Source organism: Rhinoderma darwinii, unplaced genomic scaffold, assembly GCF_050947455.1.
Source record: "Rhinoderma darwinii isolate aRhiDar2 unplaced genomic scaffold, aRhiDar2.hap1 Scaffold_2848, whole genome shotgun sequence".
Taxonomy (NCBI): Eukaryota; Metazoa; Chordata; class Amphibia; order Anura; family Rhinodermatidae; genus Rhinoderma; species Rhinoderma darwinii.
The window spans coordinates 5,624-26,143 of record NW_027463132.1 but is presented as its reverse complement, the minus strand read 5'-3'; the positions used below and the strand labels follow the sequence as shown (position 1 = coordinate 26,143).

The window sequence follows — 20,520 nt, the reverse complement described above, 5'->3', positions numbered from 1 at the left end:
TATGATAGGCTGTATGATAGGCTGTATGATAGGCTGTATGATATGCTGTATGATAGGCTGTATGATAGGCTGTATGATAGGCTGTATGATAGGCTGTATGATAGGCTGTATGATAGGCTGTATGATAGGCTGTATGATATGGTGTATGATATGCTGTATGATATGGTGTATGATATGATGTATGATATGCTGTATGATAGGCTGTATGATAGGCTGTATGATAGGCTGTATGATAGGATGTATGATAGGATGTATGATAGGCTGTATGATAGGCTGTATGATATGCTGTATGATATGCTGTATGATATGGTGTATGATATGGTGTATGATAGGCTGTATGATATGGTGTATGATATGGTGTATGATAGGCTGTATGATAGGCTGTATGATAGGCTGTATGATAGGCTGTATGATATGATGTATGATATGCTGTATGATATGCTGTATGATATGCTGTATGATAGGCTGTATGATAGGCTGTATGATATGCTGTATGATATGCTGTATGATAGACTGTATGATAGGCTGTATGATAGGCTGTATGATAGGCTGTATGATAGGCTGTATGATAGGCTGTATGATATGATGTATGATATGCTGTATGATAGGCTGTATGATAGGCTGTATGATAGGCTGTATGATAGGCTGTATGATATGATGTATGATATGATGTATGACAGGCTGTATGACAGGCTGTATGACAGGCTGTATGATATGCTGTATGATAGGCTGTATGATAGGCTGTATGATAGGCTGTATGATAGGCTGTATGATATGATGTATGATATGATGTATGATATGATGTATGATAGGCTGTATGATAGGCTGTATGATATGATGTATGATAGGCTGTATGATAGGCTGTATGATAGGCTGTATGATATGATGTATGATAGGCTGTATGATATGATGTATGATAGGATGTATGATAGGCTGTATGATAGGCTGTATGATATGCTGTATGATATGCTGTATGATAGGCTGTATGATAGGCTGTATGATAGGCTGTATGATAGGCTGTATGATAGGCTGTATAATAGGCTGTATGATATGCTGTATGATATGATGTATGATATGCTGTATGATATGCTGTATGATATGATGTATGATATGCTGTATGATAGGCTGTATGATAGGCTGTATGATAGGCTGTATGATAGGCTGTATGATAGGCTGTATGATAGGCTGTATGATAGGCTGTATGATATGATGTATGATATGCTGTATGATATGGTGTATGATAGGCTGTATGATATGATGTATGATAGGCTGTATGATAGGCTGTATGATATGCTGTATGATAGGCTGTATGATAGGCTGTATGATATGATGTATGATAGGCTGTATGATATGATGTATGATATGATGTATGATAGGCTGTATGATAGGCTGTATGATAGGCTGTATGATAGGCTGTATGATATGATGTATGATAGGCTGTATGATATGCTGTATGATAGGCTGTATGATAGGCTGTATGATATGCTGTATGATAGGCTGTATGATAGGCTGTATGATAGGCTGTATGATAGGCTGTATGATATGGTGTATGATAGGCTGTATGATAGGCTGTATGATAGGGTGTATGATAGGCTGTATGATATGCTGTATGACATGCTGTATGACAGGCTGTATGATATGCTGTATGACATGCTGTATGATAGGCTGTATGATAGGCTGTATGACAGGCTGTATGATATGATGTATGATAGGCTGTATGATATGCTGTATGATATGATGTATGATATGCTGTATGATATGCTGTATGATATGATGTATGATATGCTGTATGATAGGCTGTATGATATGCTGTATGATAGGCTGTATGATAGGCTGTATGATAGGCTGTATGATAGGCTGTATGATAGGCTGTATGATATGATGTATGATATGGTGTATGATAGGCTGTATGATATGATGTATGATAGGCTGTATGATAGGCTGTATGATATGCTGTATGATAGGCTGTATGATAGGCTGTATGATATGATGTATGATAGGCTGTATGATATGATGTATGATATGATGTATGATAGGCTGTATGATAGGCTGTATGATATGCTGTATGATAGGCTGTATGATATGATGTATGATAGGCTGTATGATAGGCTGTATGATAGGCTGTATGATAGGCTGTATGATAGGCTGTATGATAGGCTGTATGATAGGCTGTATGATATGGTGTATGATAGGGTGTATGATAGGCTGTATGACATGCTGTATGACATGCTGTATGACAGGCTGTATGATATGCTGTATGACATGCTGTATGATAGGCTGCATGATATGATGTATGATAGGCTGTATGATAGGCTGTATGATAGGCTGTATGATAGGCTGTATGATAGGCTGTATGATAGGCTGTATGATATGCTGTATGATATGATGTATGATAGGCTGTATGATATGCTGTATGATAGGATGTATGATAGGCTGTATGATAGGCTGTATGATATGCTGTATGATAGGCTGTATGATATGATGTATGATAGGCTGTATGATAGGCTGTATGATAGGCTGTATGATAGGCTGTATGATAGGCTGTATGATAGGCTGTATGATATGGTGTATGATAGGGTGTATGATAGGCTGTATGATATGCTGTATGACATGCTGTATGACAGGCTGTATGATATGCTGTATGACATGCTGTATGATAGGCTGCATGATATGATGTATGATAGGCTGTATGATAGGCTGTATGATAGGCTGTATGATAGGCTGTATGATAGGCTGTATGATAGGCTGTATGATATGCTGTATGATATGATGTATGATAGGCTGTATGATATGCTGTATGATAGGCTGTATGATAGGCTGTATGATAGGCTGTATGATAGGCTGTATGATATGATGTATGATAGGCTGTATGATAGGCTGTATGATATGATGTATGATATTCTGTATTACCGTCGTGTTAGACGTGGTGCCGTTTCCGCTGACACTTTGTGATCCGGACGTCCAGCAGACCAGCCAGTAGTCGATGGCCACGATCACCGAGTGCTTCAAGAGCTTAGAGAAAACCATCAGAAAAAGCAGAAAGTATCCCCCGGAGGTCAAGTATCTCCAGCAGGTTCTCCACGGCATCTTGGTGCGGAGCCTCAAGGCGGTGGACATGTCGTCTTCTTCATCCTCCTCCTCTTCTTCCTCTGTGTGATGAGAGCAAAGACTCTGACAAGTGACACCAGAGACAATAGCGGATGTGACAATGACACAGCATCGGCTGCCTCTGTACAGTTCTGACAGGCCCGTTTTATAAGAGGGGCCCCCTAGGACTATGACACCCCCGTCCTGCCCCCCCCCCCCCATCCCCGTTTCCTCTATATACCCTGCTGGTTAATTCACACGGAGAGGTTATATTACCTTCCCCCTCCTCCTCAATCTGATGCGCTTTGGCCTCCCGGGAGTACATGGCTCGTCTGAGGGTCTTCCTCTCCAATGAGGCCTGATCTGCTTCTGTGTCCTGCAGGGGAATGACCAGGAACAATAATGATCACTGCACACAGTAAATATTCCAGGTTTCACTGCCCTCCAAGCATCCTGCATATTAGACATGCTGTAATAGCAGAAGTGTGGCTGCAGCTCTGGATGTGACTGGAGTATGAGAAATGCAGCTCCGGATGTGACTAGAGTAAAGGACACGATGCAGCACAGCACATTATAAGTCAAGTTACTGAACATTATAAGCAGATTATGTCTGAATATAAGGTGACCCAGAGTGGACGCTGACACCGAGCCCTCTGCCGAGTCTGGGCCTAATAGTGCACCGAGTCTGAGATGGGGAAATCACCCACGGGAGACGTTCAGTCATAGGACCGGCTGCTCCACGGACAGATTCAGGGCCCAGTCACTGACACCGGCCCCTCCATCTCAGCACTGAATAGTGGGGTCCTAGGGGGTCTGGGCATGAAATAATGATGTGTCTGGGGCTTTATGACCCTGTATGGCGGCCGCCCTGAATCCTGTAGGGGGAGTGTTTCTGCCCAGTGATAGTAGATACCAGATAGGCTGAGTTTCTGGAAGCTTTGGGTGTGTGTGGAGGACATTACATAGACAGCTGTAAACATTTCACTGTCGGGTAATAAACGCCGCGTCTGCCGCAGCGTCCGGACCTTATTAGGCCCGTCCTCTCCTGACTCTGACGGTGATTCATGAACATAGAAACCAGTCATATTACAAATGTTGGGGATTAAAGGGGAAGTCCACCTTTACCTATCACCTGGTGTCCTATTAGTGGGGTGGGGGGCAGAAGGGCGATATACCGGGACCCCAATGATTCCCTGAATGAAGGAGGGGTTTGCACTGGTCTGAGATCTCTATCATTGCGCAGGATATACACGTGAAGTGTTTGGCCGCATGACAGCCCATTGGTCGTGCAATCTTTTGGCATGTCTGTGTAATATCCCTTTAAGAGCCGGGATTCACCCTACCTTCTCCAGCTCCTGGTCCTGACGATTCATCAAGGTCTTCCAGTGCTCGTAAAGTTCATTGTCATTATTCTGAATATCCTTCAAGGTCCCCTCCCTGAGAACGAAGCCGTCCTTCATCGCCACGATCTGCAATGACGAGAGCAACGAACGTGACCGATAAACCATGACGAGAGCAACGAACGTGACCGATAAACCATGACGAGAGCAACGAACGTGACCGATAAACCATGACGAGAGCAACGAACGTCACATGACTGATAAACCATGACGAGAGCAACGAACGTGACCGATAAACCATGACGAGAGCAACGAACGTGACCGATAAACCATGACGAGAGCAACGAACGTGACCGATAAACCATGACGAGAGCAACGAACGTCACATGACTGATAAACCATGACGAGAGCAACGAACGTCACGTGACCGATAAACCATGACGAGAGCAACGAACGTCACGTGACCGATAAACCATGACGAGAGCAACGAACGTCACGTGACCGATAAACCATGACGAGAGCAACGAACGTCACGTGACCGATAAACCATGACGAGAGCAACGAACGTCACGTGACCGATAAACCATGACGAGAGCAACGAACGTCACATGACCGATAAACCATGACGAGAGCAACGAACGTGACCGATAAACCATGACGAGAGCAACGAACGTCACGTGACCGATAAACCATGACGAGAGCAACGAACGTCACGTGACCGATAAACCATGACGAGAGCAACGAACGTCACGTGACCGATAAACCATGACGAGAGCAACGAACGTCACGTGACCGATAAACCATGACGAGAGCAACGAACGTCACGTGACCGATAAACCATGACGAGAGCAACGAACGTGACCGATAAACCATGACGAGAGCAACGAACGTCACGTGACCGATAAACCATGACGAGAGCAACGAACGTCACGTGACCGATAAACCATGACGAGAGCAACGAACGTGACCGATAAACCATGACGAGAGCAACGAACATCACGTGACCGATAAACCATGACGAGAGCAACGAACGTCACGTGACCGATAAACCATGACGAGAGCAACGAACGTGACCGATAAACCATGACGAGAGCAACGAACGTCACCTGACCGATAAACCATGGAAGGGTTAACAGAAGCGACGGGCCGGTCTCCTGTGTATAAAGCAGAATCCGGGAAACGTTCTGCAACTTTCTCATAGACTTTACTTTTTATTTAAAGCACCATTTTTAAGATCTCTGCTTGCTGACAGCAAATGGAAACACTTACCGTTGACATCCAGATGCTGAAACCTGTCCTGACTACAGCTAATGCTTTGTTACAATGTATCAGTGCAGCAAAAGATCATGATCATGGTGAGGAATTGTAAGACAAAGCCTATCATGTTATTTACAGAAGCAGCTATTGCTCGGTGGTATCAGCTAGGTCTACTCTGCAGCAATGCCGGGCACCGGGGGTGTTTGTGATTGGCGGCGGCGCGGTCATTACCCAGTCGGCGTGCGTCAGGTACTGCAGCTTGTGCGTCACCAGGACCACCGTCCTCTTCGCCTCCTGCAGAAACTTCAGGATCCCGTCCTGCATCAGGTGGTCGCTGAGATGAATGTCCAGAGCCGAGAACGGATCATCCTACAAGGGAACATCAGGGGTCAGTGTTTTATGGGGTCACTCGCCCCCCCCCCTTCTCTCCATCATGGGGCTCGTTACAGAATAACGCAGGAATATTCCGATAATCCGGCATCCCGCGGACCACCAACGTGTCAGATTATCAGAACGTTCGGACCGTTGGACAGGCTCATATTTACTTGATGATTGGCATTGGGGTCCGCACCTTCTGGGGGCTCCTCAGATGATGACACAAAGTCCTGTCATCGTCAGTGCAGACGCTCTGAATCACCTTGTGTGGCCCCCGATGCCCCATAGACCCGCTGAGGACCGGAGTGCCGGACTATCAGGTCACTTCTTGTTAATCCGCACAACCCGTCATCTATACAACGATTACTGAAAGGGCAGCCGAGGAGCTGGGCCGGGGGAAGGGATTAAGGTTTGGGTAACAGGTTAGTGGATGGGATTAGGGGAGAGGTTTGGGATTAATTATCAGGGGTTCATTTTAGAGGATTAAGAGTGAGGGTCTGTTCACACGGCAGCGTCCGTAACGGCCGAAATTACAGAGTCAATGAATAACGGCTCCAATTACACCCCAAGAAGTGACAGGTCACTTCTTTGGCGCGGGCGTCTATTTACGCACCGTCTTTTGACCGCGGCGCGTAAATTACGCCTCGTGTGAACAGACAAACGTCAGCCCATTGCTTTCAATGGGCAGATGTTTGTCAACACATTCAAGCCGTAATTTCGGACGTAATTCGGGGGTTAATACGCCCGATTTACGTCCGTAAATAGGCCATGTGAACATACCCTTAAGGTCCATCCTGGACGGTGCAGCGAGCGCCGATCACCGAGACAGCTGGATGATCGGCGCTCGTTTGCTCCCGTCACACGGAGCTCTGGATGGGGACGAGCGCTCGTTACTCCGGTCCCTACTTTATTATCATGTCGGCGGCGCGTCTCCTGTTTACACGCCAAGATGAGCCGCCGACAACCGGAATATTTCACTTTTTTAAACCGTCACGATCAGCGGATGACCCGGCGCTCGCCCCATAATTGGCCGCTGTAAAGGGGCGTTTGGAGTAAAAAATGTTAGAGATTAGATTAAGGTTAGAGGGTTGGATTAAAATTAGGGGCTTGAATGTTAGAATTAGGGGTTTGGGTTAAAGGATTAGTTGAGGTGTAGGGGTGAGGTTCAGGTTACTTGTTGTGGTAGGGTCTGAATTGCAGGAACGGTCAGTGGCTGCGGTAGGGTCAGAGGTTAAGGTCAGTGGTTGTGGTGGGGTCAGAGGTTAAGGTCAGTGGTTGTGGTGGGGTCAGGGGTTAAGGTCAGTGGCTGCGGTGGGGTCAGATGTTAAGGTCAGTGGCTGTGGTGGGGTCAGAGGTTAAGGTCAGTGGCTGTGGTGGGGTCAGAGGTTAAGGTCAGTGGCTGTGGTGGGGTCAGAGGTTAAGGTCAGTGGCTGCGGTAGGGTCAGAGGTTGAAGTCAATGGCTGCGGTAGGGTCAGAGGTTGAAGTCAATGGCTGCTGTAGGGTCAGAGGTTGAAGTCAATGGCTGCGGTAGGGTCAGAGGTTGAAGTCAGTGGCTGCGGTAGGGTCAGAGGTTGAAGTCAATGGCTGCGGTAGGGTCAGAGGTTGAAGTCAGTGGCTGCGGTAGGGTCAGAGGTTAAAGTCAGTGGCTGCGGTTGGGTCAGAGGTTAAGGTCAGTGGTTGTGGTGGGGTCAGAGGTTAAGGTCAGTGGCTGCGGTGGGGTCAGATGTTAAGGTCAGTGGCTGCGGTGGGGTCAGAGGTTAAGGTCAGTGGCTGTGGTGGGGTCAGAGGTTAAGGTCAGTGGCTGCGGTAGGGTCAGAGGTTAAAGTCAGTGGCTGCGGTAGGGTCAGAGGTTAAAGTCAGTGGCTGCGGTTGGGTCAGAGGTTAAGGTCAGTGGCTGCGGTAGGGTCAGAGGTTAAGGTCAGTGGTTGTGGTGGGGTCAGAGGTTAAGGTAAGTGGTTGTGGTGGGGTCAGAGGTTAAGGTCAGTGGTTGTGGTGGGGTCAGAGGTTAAGGTCAGTGGTTGTGGAGTCAGAGGTTAAGGTCAGTGGCTGTGGTGGGGTCAGAGGTTAAGGTAAGTGGTTGTGGTGGGGTCAGAGGTTAAGGTCAGTGGCTGTGGTGGGGTCAGAGGTTAAGGTCAGTGGCTGTGGGGTCAGAGGTTAGGCGTTGGTTAGAGGGATTTCTGGATTATTCCACCATCAGGGTAAATGAAAGAGAAGGGAGAGGAAGAATCAATCACATCCCCTGACCCCGTGTCACTGCACATCTAGGCAGATCCGCCCTTCAGGACTATGGGAAAGCTGAGTGATCGTTCCATTTTGAAGCCTTATGGTGTCCATTGTAGTTGTCACCCAGCTTTCCCAGACCACTGAATGACAAATCTGTCTAGCTGGGCAGTGAAGTATCTTCCATATGGACGCGTGACATTCAGAGGTCGGGGAAAGCTGGATGACGCCCTTCGTCTTTGTAGTGGCAGCCATATTTGATGTCACCCAGCTTTCCCAGAAACAGGTATAAAGGCGGACATGTATACAGATGACAGCATGGGGGAGGGGCAGAGACATTTATACCCGTCTTACCAGGAATACGATGCCGGTGTTCTGATACAGCGCTCGCGCCACGCATATTCTCTGCCGCTGTCCGCCACTTAAATTGATCCCCTACAGAAAAGAGAGGAACGAGACGTCATGACAAGTCCCTGCCCCCCCTCAGTGGCAGCCGCTGGGGAAATGTTATCACTGAGCGCGTCCAAACAATCCGTGCGCCAGAAATAATGACCCGGCCGGGAGCCGCAGGAATGTAAACAGCGGGAGTATATACAGACCGCGCTATATACACAGACCGCGCTATATACAGACCGCGCTATATACAGACCGCGCCACACACAGACCGCGCTACACACAGACCGCGCTACACCCAGACCGCGCTACACCCAGACCGCGCTACACCCAGACCGCGCTACACCCAGACCGCGCTACACCCAGACCGCGCTACACACAGACCGCGCTACACCCAGACCGCGCTACACCCAGACCGCGCTACACCCAGACCGCGCTACACCCAGACCGCGCTACACCCAGACCGCGCTACACCCAGACCGCGCTACACCCAGACCGCGCTATATACACAGACCGCGCTACACACAGACCGCGCTACACCCAGACCGCGCTACACCCAGACCGCGCTACACCCAGACCGCGCTATATACACAGACCGCGCTATATACAGACCGCGCTATATACAGACCGCGCTATATACAGACCGCGCCACACACAGACCGCGCTACACCCAGACCGCGCTATATACAGACCGCGCTATATACAGACCGCGCCACACACAGACCGCGCTACACACAGACCGCGCTACACACAGACCGCGCTACACCCAGACCGCGCTACACCCAGACCGCGCTACACCCAGACCGCGCTACACCCAGACCGCGCTATATACACAGACCGCGCTATATACAGACCGCGCTATATACAGACCGCGCCACACACAGACCGCGCTACACACAGACCGCGCTACACCCAGACCGCGCTACACCCAGACCGCGCTACACCCAGACCGCGCTACACACAGACCGCGCTACACCCAGACCGCGCTACACCCAGACCGCGCTACACCCAGACCGCGCTACACCCAGACCGCGCTACACCCAGACCGCGCTACACCCAGACCGCGCTATACACAGACCGCGCTACACCCAGACCGCGCTATATACAGACCGCGCTACACCCAGACCGCGCTACACACACAGACCGCGCTATATACAGACCGCGCTACACACAGACCGCGCTACACCCAGACCGCGCTACACACAGACCGCGCTACACACAGACCGCGCTATACACAGACCGCGCCACACACAGACCGCGCTACATACAGACCGCGCTACATACAGACCGCGCTACACACAGACCGCGCTATATACACAGACCGCGCTATATACACAGACCGCGCTATACACAGACCGCGCTATACACAGACCGCGCTATACACAGACCGCGCTACACCCAGACCGCGCTATATACAGACCGCGCTACACCCAGACCGCGCTACACACACAGACCGCGCTATATACAGACCGCGCTATATACAGACCGCGCTACACACACAGACCGCGCTATATACAGACCGCGCTATATACAGACCGCGCTACACACAGACCGCGCTACACACACAGACCGCGCTACACACAGACCGCGCTACACACAGACCGCGCTACACACAGACCGCGCTACACACAGACCGCGCTACACACAGACCGCGCCACACACAGACCGCGCCATATACAGACCGCGCTACACACAGACCGCGCTATATACAGACCGCGCTACACCCAGACCGCGCTACACACAGACCGCGCTATACACAGACCGCGCTACACACAGACCGCGCTGCACACAGACCGCGCTACACACAGACCGCGCTACACACAGACCGCGCTACACACAGACCGCGCTACACACAGACCGCGCTACACACACAGACCGCGCTATATACAGACCGCGCTATATACAGACCGCGCTACACACAGACCGCGCTACACCCAGACCGCGCTACACCCAGACCGCGCTACACCCAGACCGCGCTACACACACAGACCGCGCTACACACAGACCGCGCTACACACAGACCGCGCTACACACAGACCGCGCTACACACAGACCGCGCTACACACAGACCGCGCTACACACAGACCGCGCTACACACAGACCGCGCCACACACAGACCGCGCCACACACAGACCGCGCCATATACAGACCGCGCCACACACAGACCGCGCCACACACAGACCGCGCTATATACAGACCGCGCTACACCCAGACCGCGATTCACACAGACCGCGCTACACACAGACCGCGCTACACACAGACCGCGCTACACACAGACCGCGCTACACACAGACCGCGCTACACTAAGACCGCGCTACACACAGACCGCGCTACACACAGACCGCGCTATACACACAGACCGCGCTATATACAGACCGCGCTATATACAGACCGCGCTACACCCAGACCGCGCTACACACAGACCGCGCTACACACAGACCGCGCTACACACACAGACCGCGCTACACACACAGACCGCGCTACACACAGACCGCGCTACACACAGACCGCGCTACACACAGACCGCGCTACACAGAGACCGCGCTACACAGAGACCGCGCTACACACAGACCGCGCTACACCCACAGACCGCGCTACACCCACAGACCGCGCTATACACAGACCGCGCTACATACAGACCGCGCCACACACAGACCGCGCTACATACAGACCGCGCTACACACAGACCGCGCTACACCCACAGACCGCGCTATACACAGACCGCGCTACATACAGACCGCGCTACATACAGACCGCGCTACACACAGACCGCGCTACATACAGACCGCGCTACATACAGACCGCGCTACATACAGACCGCGCTATATACAGACCGCGCTATATACAGACCGCGCCACACACAGACCGCGCTACACCCAGACCGCGCTATATACAGACCGCGCTATATACAGACCGCGCCACACACAGACCGCGCTACACACAGACCGCGCTACACACAGACCGCGCTACACCCAGACCGCGCTACACCCAGACCGCGCTACACCCAGACCGCGCTACACCCAGACCGCGCTATATACACAGACCGCGCTATATACAGACCGCGCTATATACAGACCGCGCCACACACAGACCGCGCCACACACAGACCGCGCTACACACAGACCGCGCTACACACAGACCGCGCTACACCCAGACCGCGCTACACCCAGACCGCGCTACACCCAGACCGCGCTACACACAGACCGCGCTACACCCAGACCGCGCTACACCCAGACCGCGCTACACCCAGACCGCGCTACACCCAGACCGCGCTACACCCAGACCGCGCTACACCCAGACCGCGCTATACACAGACCGCGCTACACCCAGACCGCGCTATATACAGACCGCGCTACACCCAGACCGCGCTACACACACAGACCGCGCTATATACAGACCGCGCTACACACAGACCGCGCTACACCCAGACCGCGCTACACACAGACCGCGCTACACACAGACCGCGCTATACACAGACCGCGCCACACACAGACCGCGCTACATACAGACCGCGCTACATACAGACCGCGCTACACACAGACCGCGCTATATACACAGACCGCGCTATACACAGACCGCGCTATACACAGACCGCGCTATACACAGACCGCGCTACACCCAGACCGCGCTATATACAGACCGCGCTACACCCAGACCGCGCTACACACACAGACCGCGCTATATACAGACCGCGCTATATACAGACCGCGCTACACACACAGACCGCGCTATATACAGACCGCGCTATATACAGACCGCGCTACACACAGACCGCGCTACACACACAGACCGCGCTACACACAGACCGCGCTACACACAGACCGCGCTACACACAGACCGCGCTACACACAGACCGCGCTACACACAGACCGCGCCACACACAGACCGCGCCATATACAGACCGCGCTACACACAGACCGCGCTATATACAGACCGCGCTACACCCAGACCGCGCTACACACAGACCGCGCTATACACAGACCGCGCTACACACAGACCGCGCTGCACACAGACCGCGCTACACACAGACCGCGCTACACACAGACCGCGCTACACACAGACCGCGCTACACACAGACCGCGCTACACACACAGACCGCGCTATATACAGACCGCGCTATATACAGACCGCGCTACACACAGACCGCGCTACACCCAGACCGCGCTACACCCAGACCGCGCTACACCCAGACCGCGCTACACACACAGACCGCGCTACACACAGACCGCGCTACACACAGACCGCGCTACACACAGACCGCGCTACACACAGACCGCGCTACACACAGACCGCGCTACACACAGACCGCGCTACACACAGACCGCGCCACACACAGACCGCGCCACACACAGACCGCGCCATATACAGACCGCGCCACACACAGACCGCGCCACACACAGACCGCGCTATATACAGACCGCGCTACACCCAGACCGCGATTCACACAGACCGCGCTACACACAGACCGCGCTACACACAGACCGCGCTACACACAGACCGCGCTACACACAGACCGCGCTACACTAAGACCGCGCTACACACAGACCGCGCTACACACAGACCGCGCTATACACACAGACCGCGCTATATACAGACCGCGCTATATACAGACCGCGCTACACCCAGACCGCGCTACACACAGACCGCGCTACACACAGACCGCGCTACACACACAGACCGCGCTACACACACAGACCGCGCTACACACAGACCGCGCTACACACAGACCGCGCTACACACAGACCGCGCTACACAGAGACCGCGCTACACAGAGACCGCGCTACACACAGACCGCGCTACACCCACAGACCGCGCTATACACAGACCGCGCTACATACAGACCGCGCCACACACAGACCGCGCTACATACAGACCGCGCTACACACAGACCGCGCTACACCCACAGACCGCGCTATACACAGACCGCGCTACATACAGACCGCGCTACATACAGACCGCGCTACACACAGACCGCGCTACATACAGACCGCGCTACACACAGATCGCGCTACACACAGACCGCGCTACACACAGACCGCGCTACACACAGACCGCGCTACACAGAGACCGCGCTACACACAGACCGCGCTATACACACAGACCGCGCTATATACAGACCGCGCTACACAGAGACCGCGCTACACAGAGGACCGCGCTACACACAGACCGCGCTACCCACAGACCGCGCTACACCCACAGACCGCGCTATACACAGACCGCGCTACACACAGACCGCGCTATATACAGACCGCGCTACACACAGATCGCGCTACACACAGACCGCGCTACACACAGACCGCGCTACACACAGACCGCGCAACACACAGACCGCGCTACACACAGACCGCGCTACACAGAGACCGCGCTACACACAGAGCGTCGCAGCATTTATGGCGGGCGAGATCTCAGGGAGTGCCGAGAAATGACGCAACATCGGCTGATAAACATTTACACGTCCGGAGATCCGTCATTTATCACGCCAGCGAACGGGAGGGGGGGATAAAATAAGGGGGTGTATAATGTAAGACGGAGAATGTTTAATAGGGGGGTATATAATGGGGGGTATATAATGGGGGGTATATAATGGGGGTATATAATGGGGGTATATAATGGGGGGTATATAATGGGGGGTATATAATGGGGGTATATAATGGGGGGTATATAATGGGGGGTATATAATGAGGGGTATATAATGGGGGTATATAATGGGGGTATATAATGGGGGGTATATAATGGGGGGTATATAATGGGGGGTATATAATGGGGGTATATAATGGGGGGTATATAATGGGGGGGTATATAATGGGGGGGTATATAATGGGGGGGTATATAATGGGGGGGTATATAATGGGGGGTATATAATGGGGGGTATATAATGGTGGGTATATAATGGGGGGTATATAATGGGGGTATATAATGGGGGTATATAATGGGGGGTATATAATGGTGGGTATATAATGGGGGTATATAATGAGGGGTATATAATGGGGGGTATATAATGGGGGGTATATAATGGGGGGTATATAATTGGGGGTATATAATGGGGGTATATAATGGGGGGTATATAATGGGGGGTATATAATGGGGGCATATAATGAGGGTATATAATGGGGGGTATATAATGGGGGTATATAATGGGGGTATATAATGGGGGTATATAATGAGGGTATATAATGGGGGGTATATAATGGGGGTATATAATGGGGGTATATAATGGGGGTATATAATGGGGGTATATAATGGGGGTATATAATGGGGGGTATATAATGAGGGGTATATAATGGGGGTATATAATGGGGGGTATATAATGGGGGTATATAATGGGGGTATATAATGGGGGGTATATAATGGGGGGGTATATAATGGGGGGGGTATATAATGGGGGTATATAATGGTGGGTATATAATGGTGGGTATATAATGGGGGTATATAATGGTGGGTATATAATGGGGGTATATAATGGTGGGTATATAATGGTGGGTATATAATGGGGGTATATAATGGGGGGTATATAATGGGGGTATATAATGGGGGGTATATAATGGGGGGGTATATAATGGGGGGGGTATATAATGGGGGTATATAATGGGGGGTATATAATGGGGGGTATATATGGTGGGTATATAATGGGGGTATATAATGGGGGGTATATAATGGGGGTATATAATGGGGGGGGTATATAATGGGGGGGGGTATATAATGGGGGTATATAATGGGGGGTATATAATGGGGGTATATAATGGTGGGTATATAATGGGGGTATATAATGGGGGTATATAATGGGGGGTATATAATGGGGGTATATAATGGGGGGTATATAATGGGGGTATATAATGGGGGTATATAATGGGGGTGTATAATGGGGGTGTATAATGGGGGTATATAATGGGGGTATATAATGGGGGTATATAATGGGGGTATATAATGGGGGTGTATAATGGAGGGTATATAATGGGGGTATATAATGGGGGTATATAATGGGGGGGTATATAATGGAGGGTATATAATGGGGGTATATAATGGGGGCGTATAATGGGGGCATATAATGGAGGGTATATAATGGGGGGGTATATAATGGGGGGGATATAATGGGGGATATAATGGGGGGATATAATGGGGGGATATAATGGGGGTATATAATGGGGGGGTATATAATGGGGGTATATAATGGGGGTATATAATGGGGGTATATAATGGGGGGTATATAATGGGGGTGTATATAATGGGGGGTGTATAATGGGGGGTGTATAATGGGGGGTGTATAATGGGGGTGTATAATGGGGGTGTATAATGGGGGTATATAATGGGGGTATATAATGGGGGTATATAATGGGGGTATATAATGGGGGGTATATAATGGGGGGTATATAATGGGGGTATATAATGGGGGTATATAATGGGGGTATATAATGAGGGTATATAATGGGGGTATATAATGGGGGTATATAATGGGGGTATATAATGGGGGTGTATATAATGGGGGTGTATAATGGGGGTATATAATGGGGGTATATAATGGGGGGGTATATAATGGGGGTATATAATGGGGGTATATAATGGGGGTGTATAATGGGGGCGTATAATGAGGGCGTATAATGGAGGGTATATAATGGGGGTATATAATGGGGGGTATATAATGGGGGGTATATAATGGGGGGTATATAATGGGGGGTATATAATGGGGGGTATATAATGGAGGTATATAATGGGGGTATATAATGGGGGTATATAATGGGGGTATATAATGGGGGTATATAATGGGGGTGTATATAATGGAGGGTATATAATGGGGGGTATATAATGGGGGGTATATAATGGGGGGTATATAATGGGGGGTATATAATGGGGGGTATATAATGGGGGTGTATAATGGGGGTGTATAATGGGGGTGTATAATGGGGGTGTATAATGGAGTGTATATAATGGAGTGTATATAATGGAGTGTATATAATGGAGTGTATATAATGGGGGGTATATAATGGGGGGTATATAATGGGGGTATATAATGGGGGTATATAATGGGGGTGTATTAATGGAGGGTATATAATGGAGGGTATATAATGGGGGGTATATAATGGGGGGTATATAATGGGGGTATATAATGGGGGGGTATATAATGGGGGTGTATATAATGGAGTGTATTATAATGGAGTGTATATAATGGGGGTATATAATGGGGGGTATATAATGGGGGGTATATAATGGGGGTGTATATAATGGAGTGTATATAATGGAGTGTATATAATGGGGGGTATATAATGGGGGGTATATAATGGGGGTATATAATGGGGGTGTATATAATGGAGGGTATATAATGGGGGGTATATAATGGGGGGTATATAATGGGGGGTATATAATGGGGGTTATATAATGGAGGGTATATAATGGGGGGTATATAATGGGGGGTATATAATGGGGGTATATAATGGGGGTGTATATAATGGAGGGTATATAATGGGGGTATATAATGGGGGGTGTATAATGGGGGGTGTATAATGGGGGTATATAATGGGGGGTGTATAATGGGGGGTGTATAATGGGGGGTGTATAATGGGGGTGTATAATGGGGTGTATAATGGGGGTGTATAATGGGGGTGTATACATGGGGGTGTATAAATGGGGGTGTATAATGGGGGGTGTATAATGGGGGGTGTATAATGGGGGTGTATAATGGGGGTGTATAATGGGGGTATATAATGGGGGTATATAATGGGGGTATATAATGGAGTGTATATAATGGAGTGTATATAATGGGGGTATATAATGGGGGTATATAATGGAGTGTATATAATGGGGGTATATAATGGAGTGTATATAATGGAGTGTATATAATGGAGTGTATATAATGGAGGGTATATAATGGGGGTATATAATGGGGGTATATAATGGGGGGGTATACGGGGGAGGGGCTGATCGTATATTTAGGTTTTCTCTGTTTTCATCTTTACAGTTTTCAGGATTTGTAGAAATAAATTGGTGAGAAATATTTCCCGTCCAGAGCGACGCGGGGGCCGGACAGATTATAACGATCTGTCAATTATAGACCAGGAAAAAGCGGCACAGAGAGATCCCCTGAGATCTGCAACCGTCTAATAGAGTGTCTTTCAATTCCTCCCTGTTTTCAAGATCTTGGCTTGCAGTCAGTGAATGGGAACATTCTTGTTAACATCCAGAGATTGAAATCCTGTAAAGACCTTGTCCTTCTCACACAGCTGAGGGTTTGCTACACTGTATCAGTGTAGGCAAGAGCTGTAATATAACCCCTGGAGCTCAAGGCAGAAGAGAGATTTGTGCTACTATTTACAGAGGATTATCTACAACGATACATTGCACCAAACCATTCAGATATAACACTGGTCAAGGCTGGGCGTTCGCTACAATAGTATCCAGTCTAGATAATCCTGACACTGATACATTGTAGCAAACCATTAGAACGGGAGAGAGATTGTGCTGCTGCTCAGAGCATTGACTACACTGATACACTGTAACAAGCTTTCAGCTGTGAGAAGTATTAGGTCAGGATGGGTTCTCAACCTCTGGATGTAAATAATCAATATTACCATTCAGTGGCAGCAAGCAGAGGACTTGGAAACGCTGAGGAATTGAAGCACAAAGTCTATTACACTGCGGCAGAAAGTTTCATTGTACTGCGATGTACGATATGATCCCTAATACGAGGAGCGGCTCCCCTCCCCCGCAGCACACTCGTCCACGGAGTCACTTTACCCGTTCTCCAATTTCGGTTTGATCCCCGAATGGCAGGAGGTCGATATCCGGCTGTAGGGAGCAGGCGTCAGTCACCGCTTTATATCTACGGAATAGAAAAATAGGGATTCAGTCCTTATAAACCAGGAAAACGAGGTCACTGGAGACCGCCGCGAAAACGGAAACGACAGGATCCGATCGTACCAGCCCTCCAGCCTGTATTAGCCATAGACATGGGAGAGGTCGTGTATGACAGTAGTAATGATTAGAAAACACTACATCTCCCACAATGCTACGCAGCTCAGATTTAGAGCCTTTATGGAGGCGCGTGGAGTCCCTACGGTTCGTACTATGGAGCTCTAGACACTCATTCACATGGAACCCGCCAGAAATCCCTCGGTATGAGTCTGTGTGACATCGGAGACATTTGGGGGTACAGTGGAGCCCCACAGAACTGTACATGAAGCCCAACACTGGGCGCAGCTCAGGCCACATGGATTCGGGTGGTTACCTGTGCTTGCTGAATGGACTCCCAAACGTGATGTTCTCCTCCACGGTGGCGTTGAGCAGCCATGGCTTCTGTCCGGCGTACGCCACCGAAAACCTGTTCTTACTGTAAATGAGAAAGGAGAAGATAAAAGACGGCCAAGAAGCCCCCGAGGAACATGCAACAATCCACCGAACACCGACAATGGGAGGAGACTGACAACTGACGGGAAGAGAGTTGTCAGCGGGGTAATTAATCATGCCATGTTATGGGGTGGCGTGTACTACTCCCAGCATCCCATGTGGTGGGAACGGCCCTGAGCCCTTGTGACTGGATCGCTATATAGTTATAATGCTCCAGGCCGGTGTATACACTATCCATAGAGAGAAGTGGCCATCTATTGGGGGCCCAAGGCTGAGACACTGAGCAGTGCCTATGTCTATAGAGCCCTGCGGGGGGAGGCAGAAGAAAACAATGGGGGCTATAGAGGAGGGGTGAAGATAACAATGGGGGCTATAGAGGAGGGGCAGGAGTGAAGATAATAATGGGGGCTATAGAGGAGGGGGAGGGGTGAAGATAATAATGTGGGCTATAGAGGAGGGGGAGGGGGTGAAGATAACAATGGAGGCTATAGAGGAGGGGGAGGGGGTGAAGATAACAATGGAGGCTATAGAGGAGGGGGAGGGGTGAAGATAACAATGGGGGCTATAGAAGAGGGGGAGGGGTGAATATAACAATGGGGCTATAGAGGAGGGGGAGGGGGTGAAGATAACAATGGAGGCTATAGAGGAGGGGAGGCGGTGAAGATAACAATGGAGGCTATAGAAGAGGGGGAGGGGTTAATATAACAACGGGGGCTATAGAGGAGGGGAGGGGTGAAGATAACAATGGAGGCTATAGAGGAGGGGAGGCGGTGAAGATAACAATGGAGGCTATAGAGGAGGGGGAGGGGTGAAGATAACAATGGGGGCTATAGAGGAGGGGGAGGGGTGAAGATAACAATGGGGGCTATAGAGGAGGGGGAGGGGTGAAGATAACAATGGGGGCTATAGAGGAGGGGGAGGGGTGAAGATAACAATGGGGGCTATAGAGGAGGGGGAGGGGTGAAGATAACAATGGGGCTATAGAGGAGGGGAGGGGGTGAAGATAACAATGGAGGCTATAGAGGAGGGGGAGGGGTGAAGATAACAATGGAGGCTATAGAGGAGGGGGAGGGGGTGAAGATAACAATGGAGGCTATAGAGGAGGGGGAGGGGGTGAAGATAACAATGGAGGCTATAGAGGAGGGGGAGGGGTGAAGATAACAATGGGGGCTATAGAAGAGGGGGAGGGGTGAATATAACAATGGGGCTATAGAGGAGGGGGAGGGGTGAAGATAACAATGGAGGCTATGGAGGAGGGGAGGCGGTGAAGATAACAATGGAGGCTATAGAAGAGGGGGAGGGGTTAATATAACAACGGGGGCTATAGAGGAGGGGAGGGGGTGAAGATAACAATGGAGGCTAGAGGAGGGGAGTGGGTGAAGATAATAATGTGGGCTATAGAGGAGGGGAGGGGGCTAAGATAACAATGGAGGCTATACAGGAGGGGAGAGGGTGAAGATAATAATGGGGGCTATAGAGGAGGGGAGTGGGTGAAGATAATAATGGGGGCTA

At 50.2% G+C, this 20,520-nt stretch overlaps 1 protein-coding gene across 1 annotated transcript; it reads right to left on the bottom strand.

The window, feature by feature from the left end:
* Positions 1 to 2,910: 2,910 nt before the first annotated feature.
* On the bottom strand, positions 2,911 to 19,125 carry LOC142703568 (ATP-binding cassette sub-family C member 9-like; the record flags this gene model as incomplete). The annotated part of the gene is made up of 7 exons (XM_075848243.1): positions 18,890 to 19,125; positions 18,400 to 18,484; positions 8,635 to 8,715; positions 5,916 to 6,053; positions 4,431 to 4,556; positions 3,364 to 3,463; positions 2,911 to 3,149 (listed from the first exon to the last, which is right to left on the bottom strand). Coding segments are annotated over exons 1-7 (1,005 nt in total), but the record flags the coding sequence as incomplete, so codon positions are not given.
* Between the last annotated feature and the right edge of the window lie 1,395 nt (positions 19,126 to 20,520).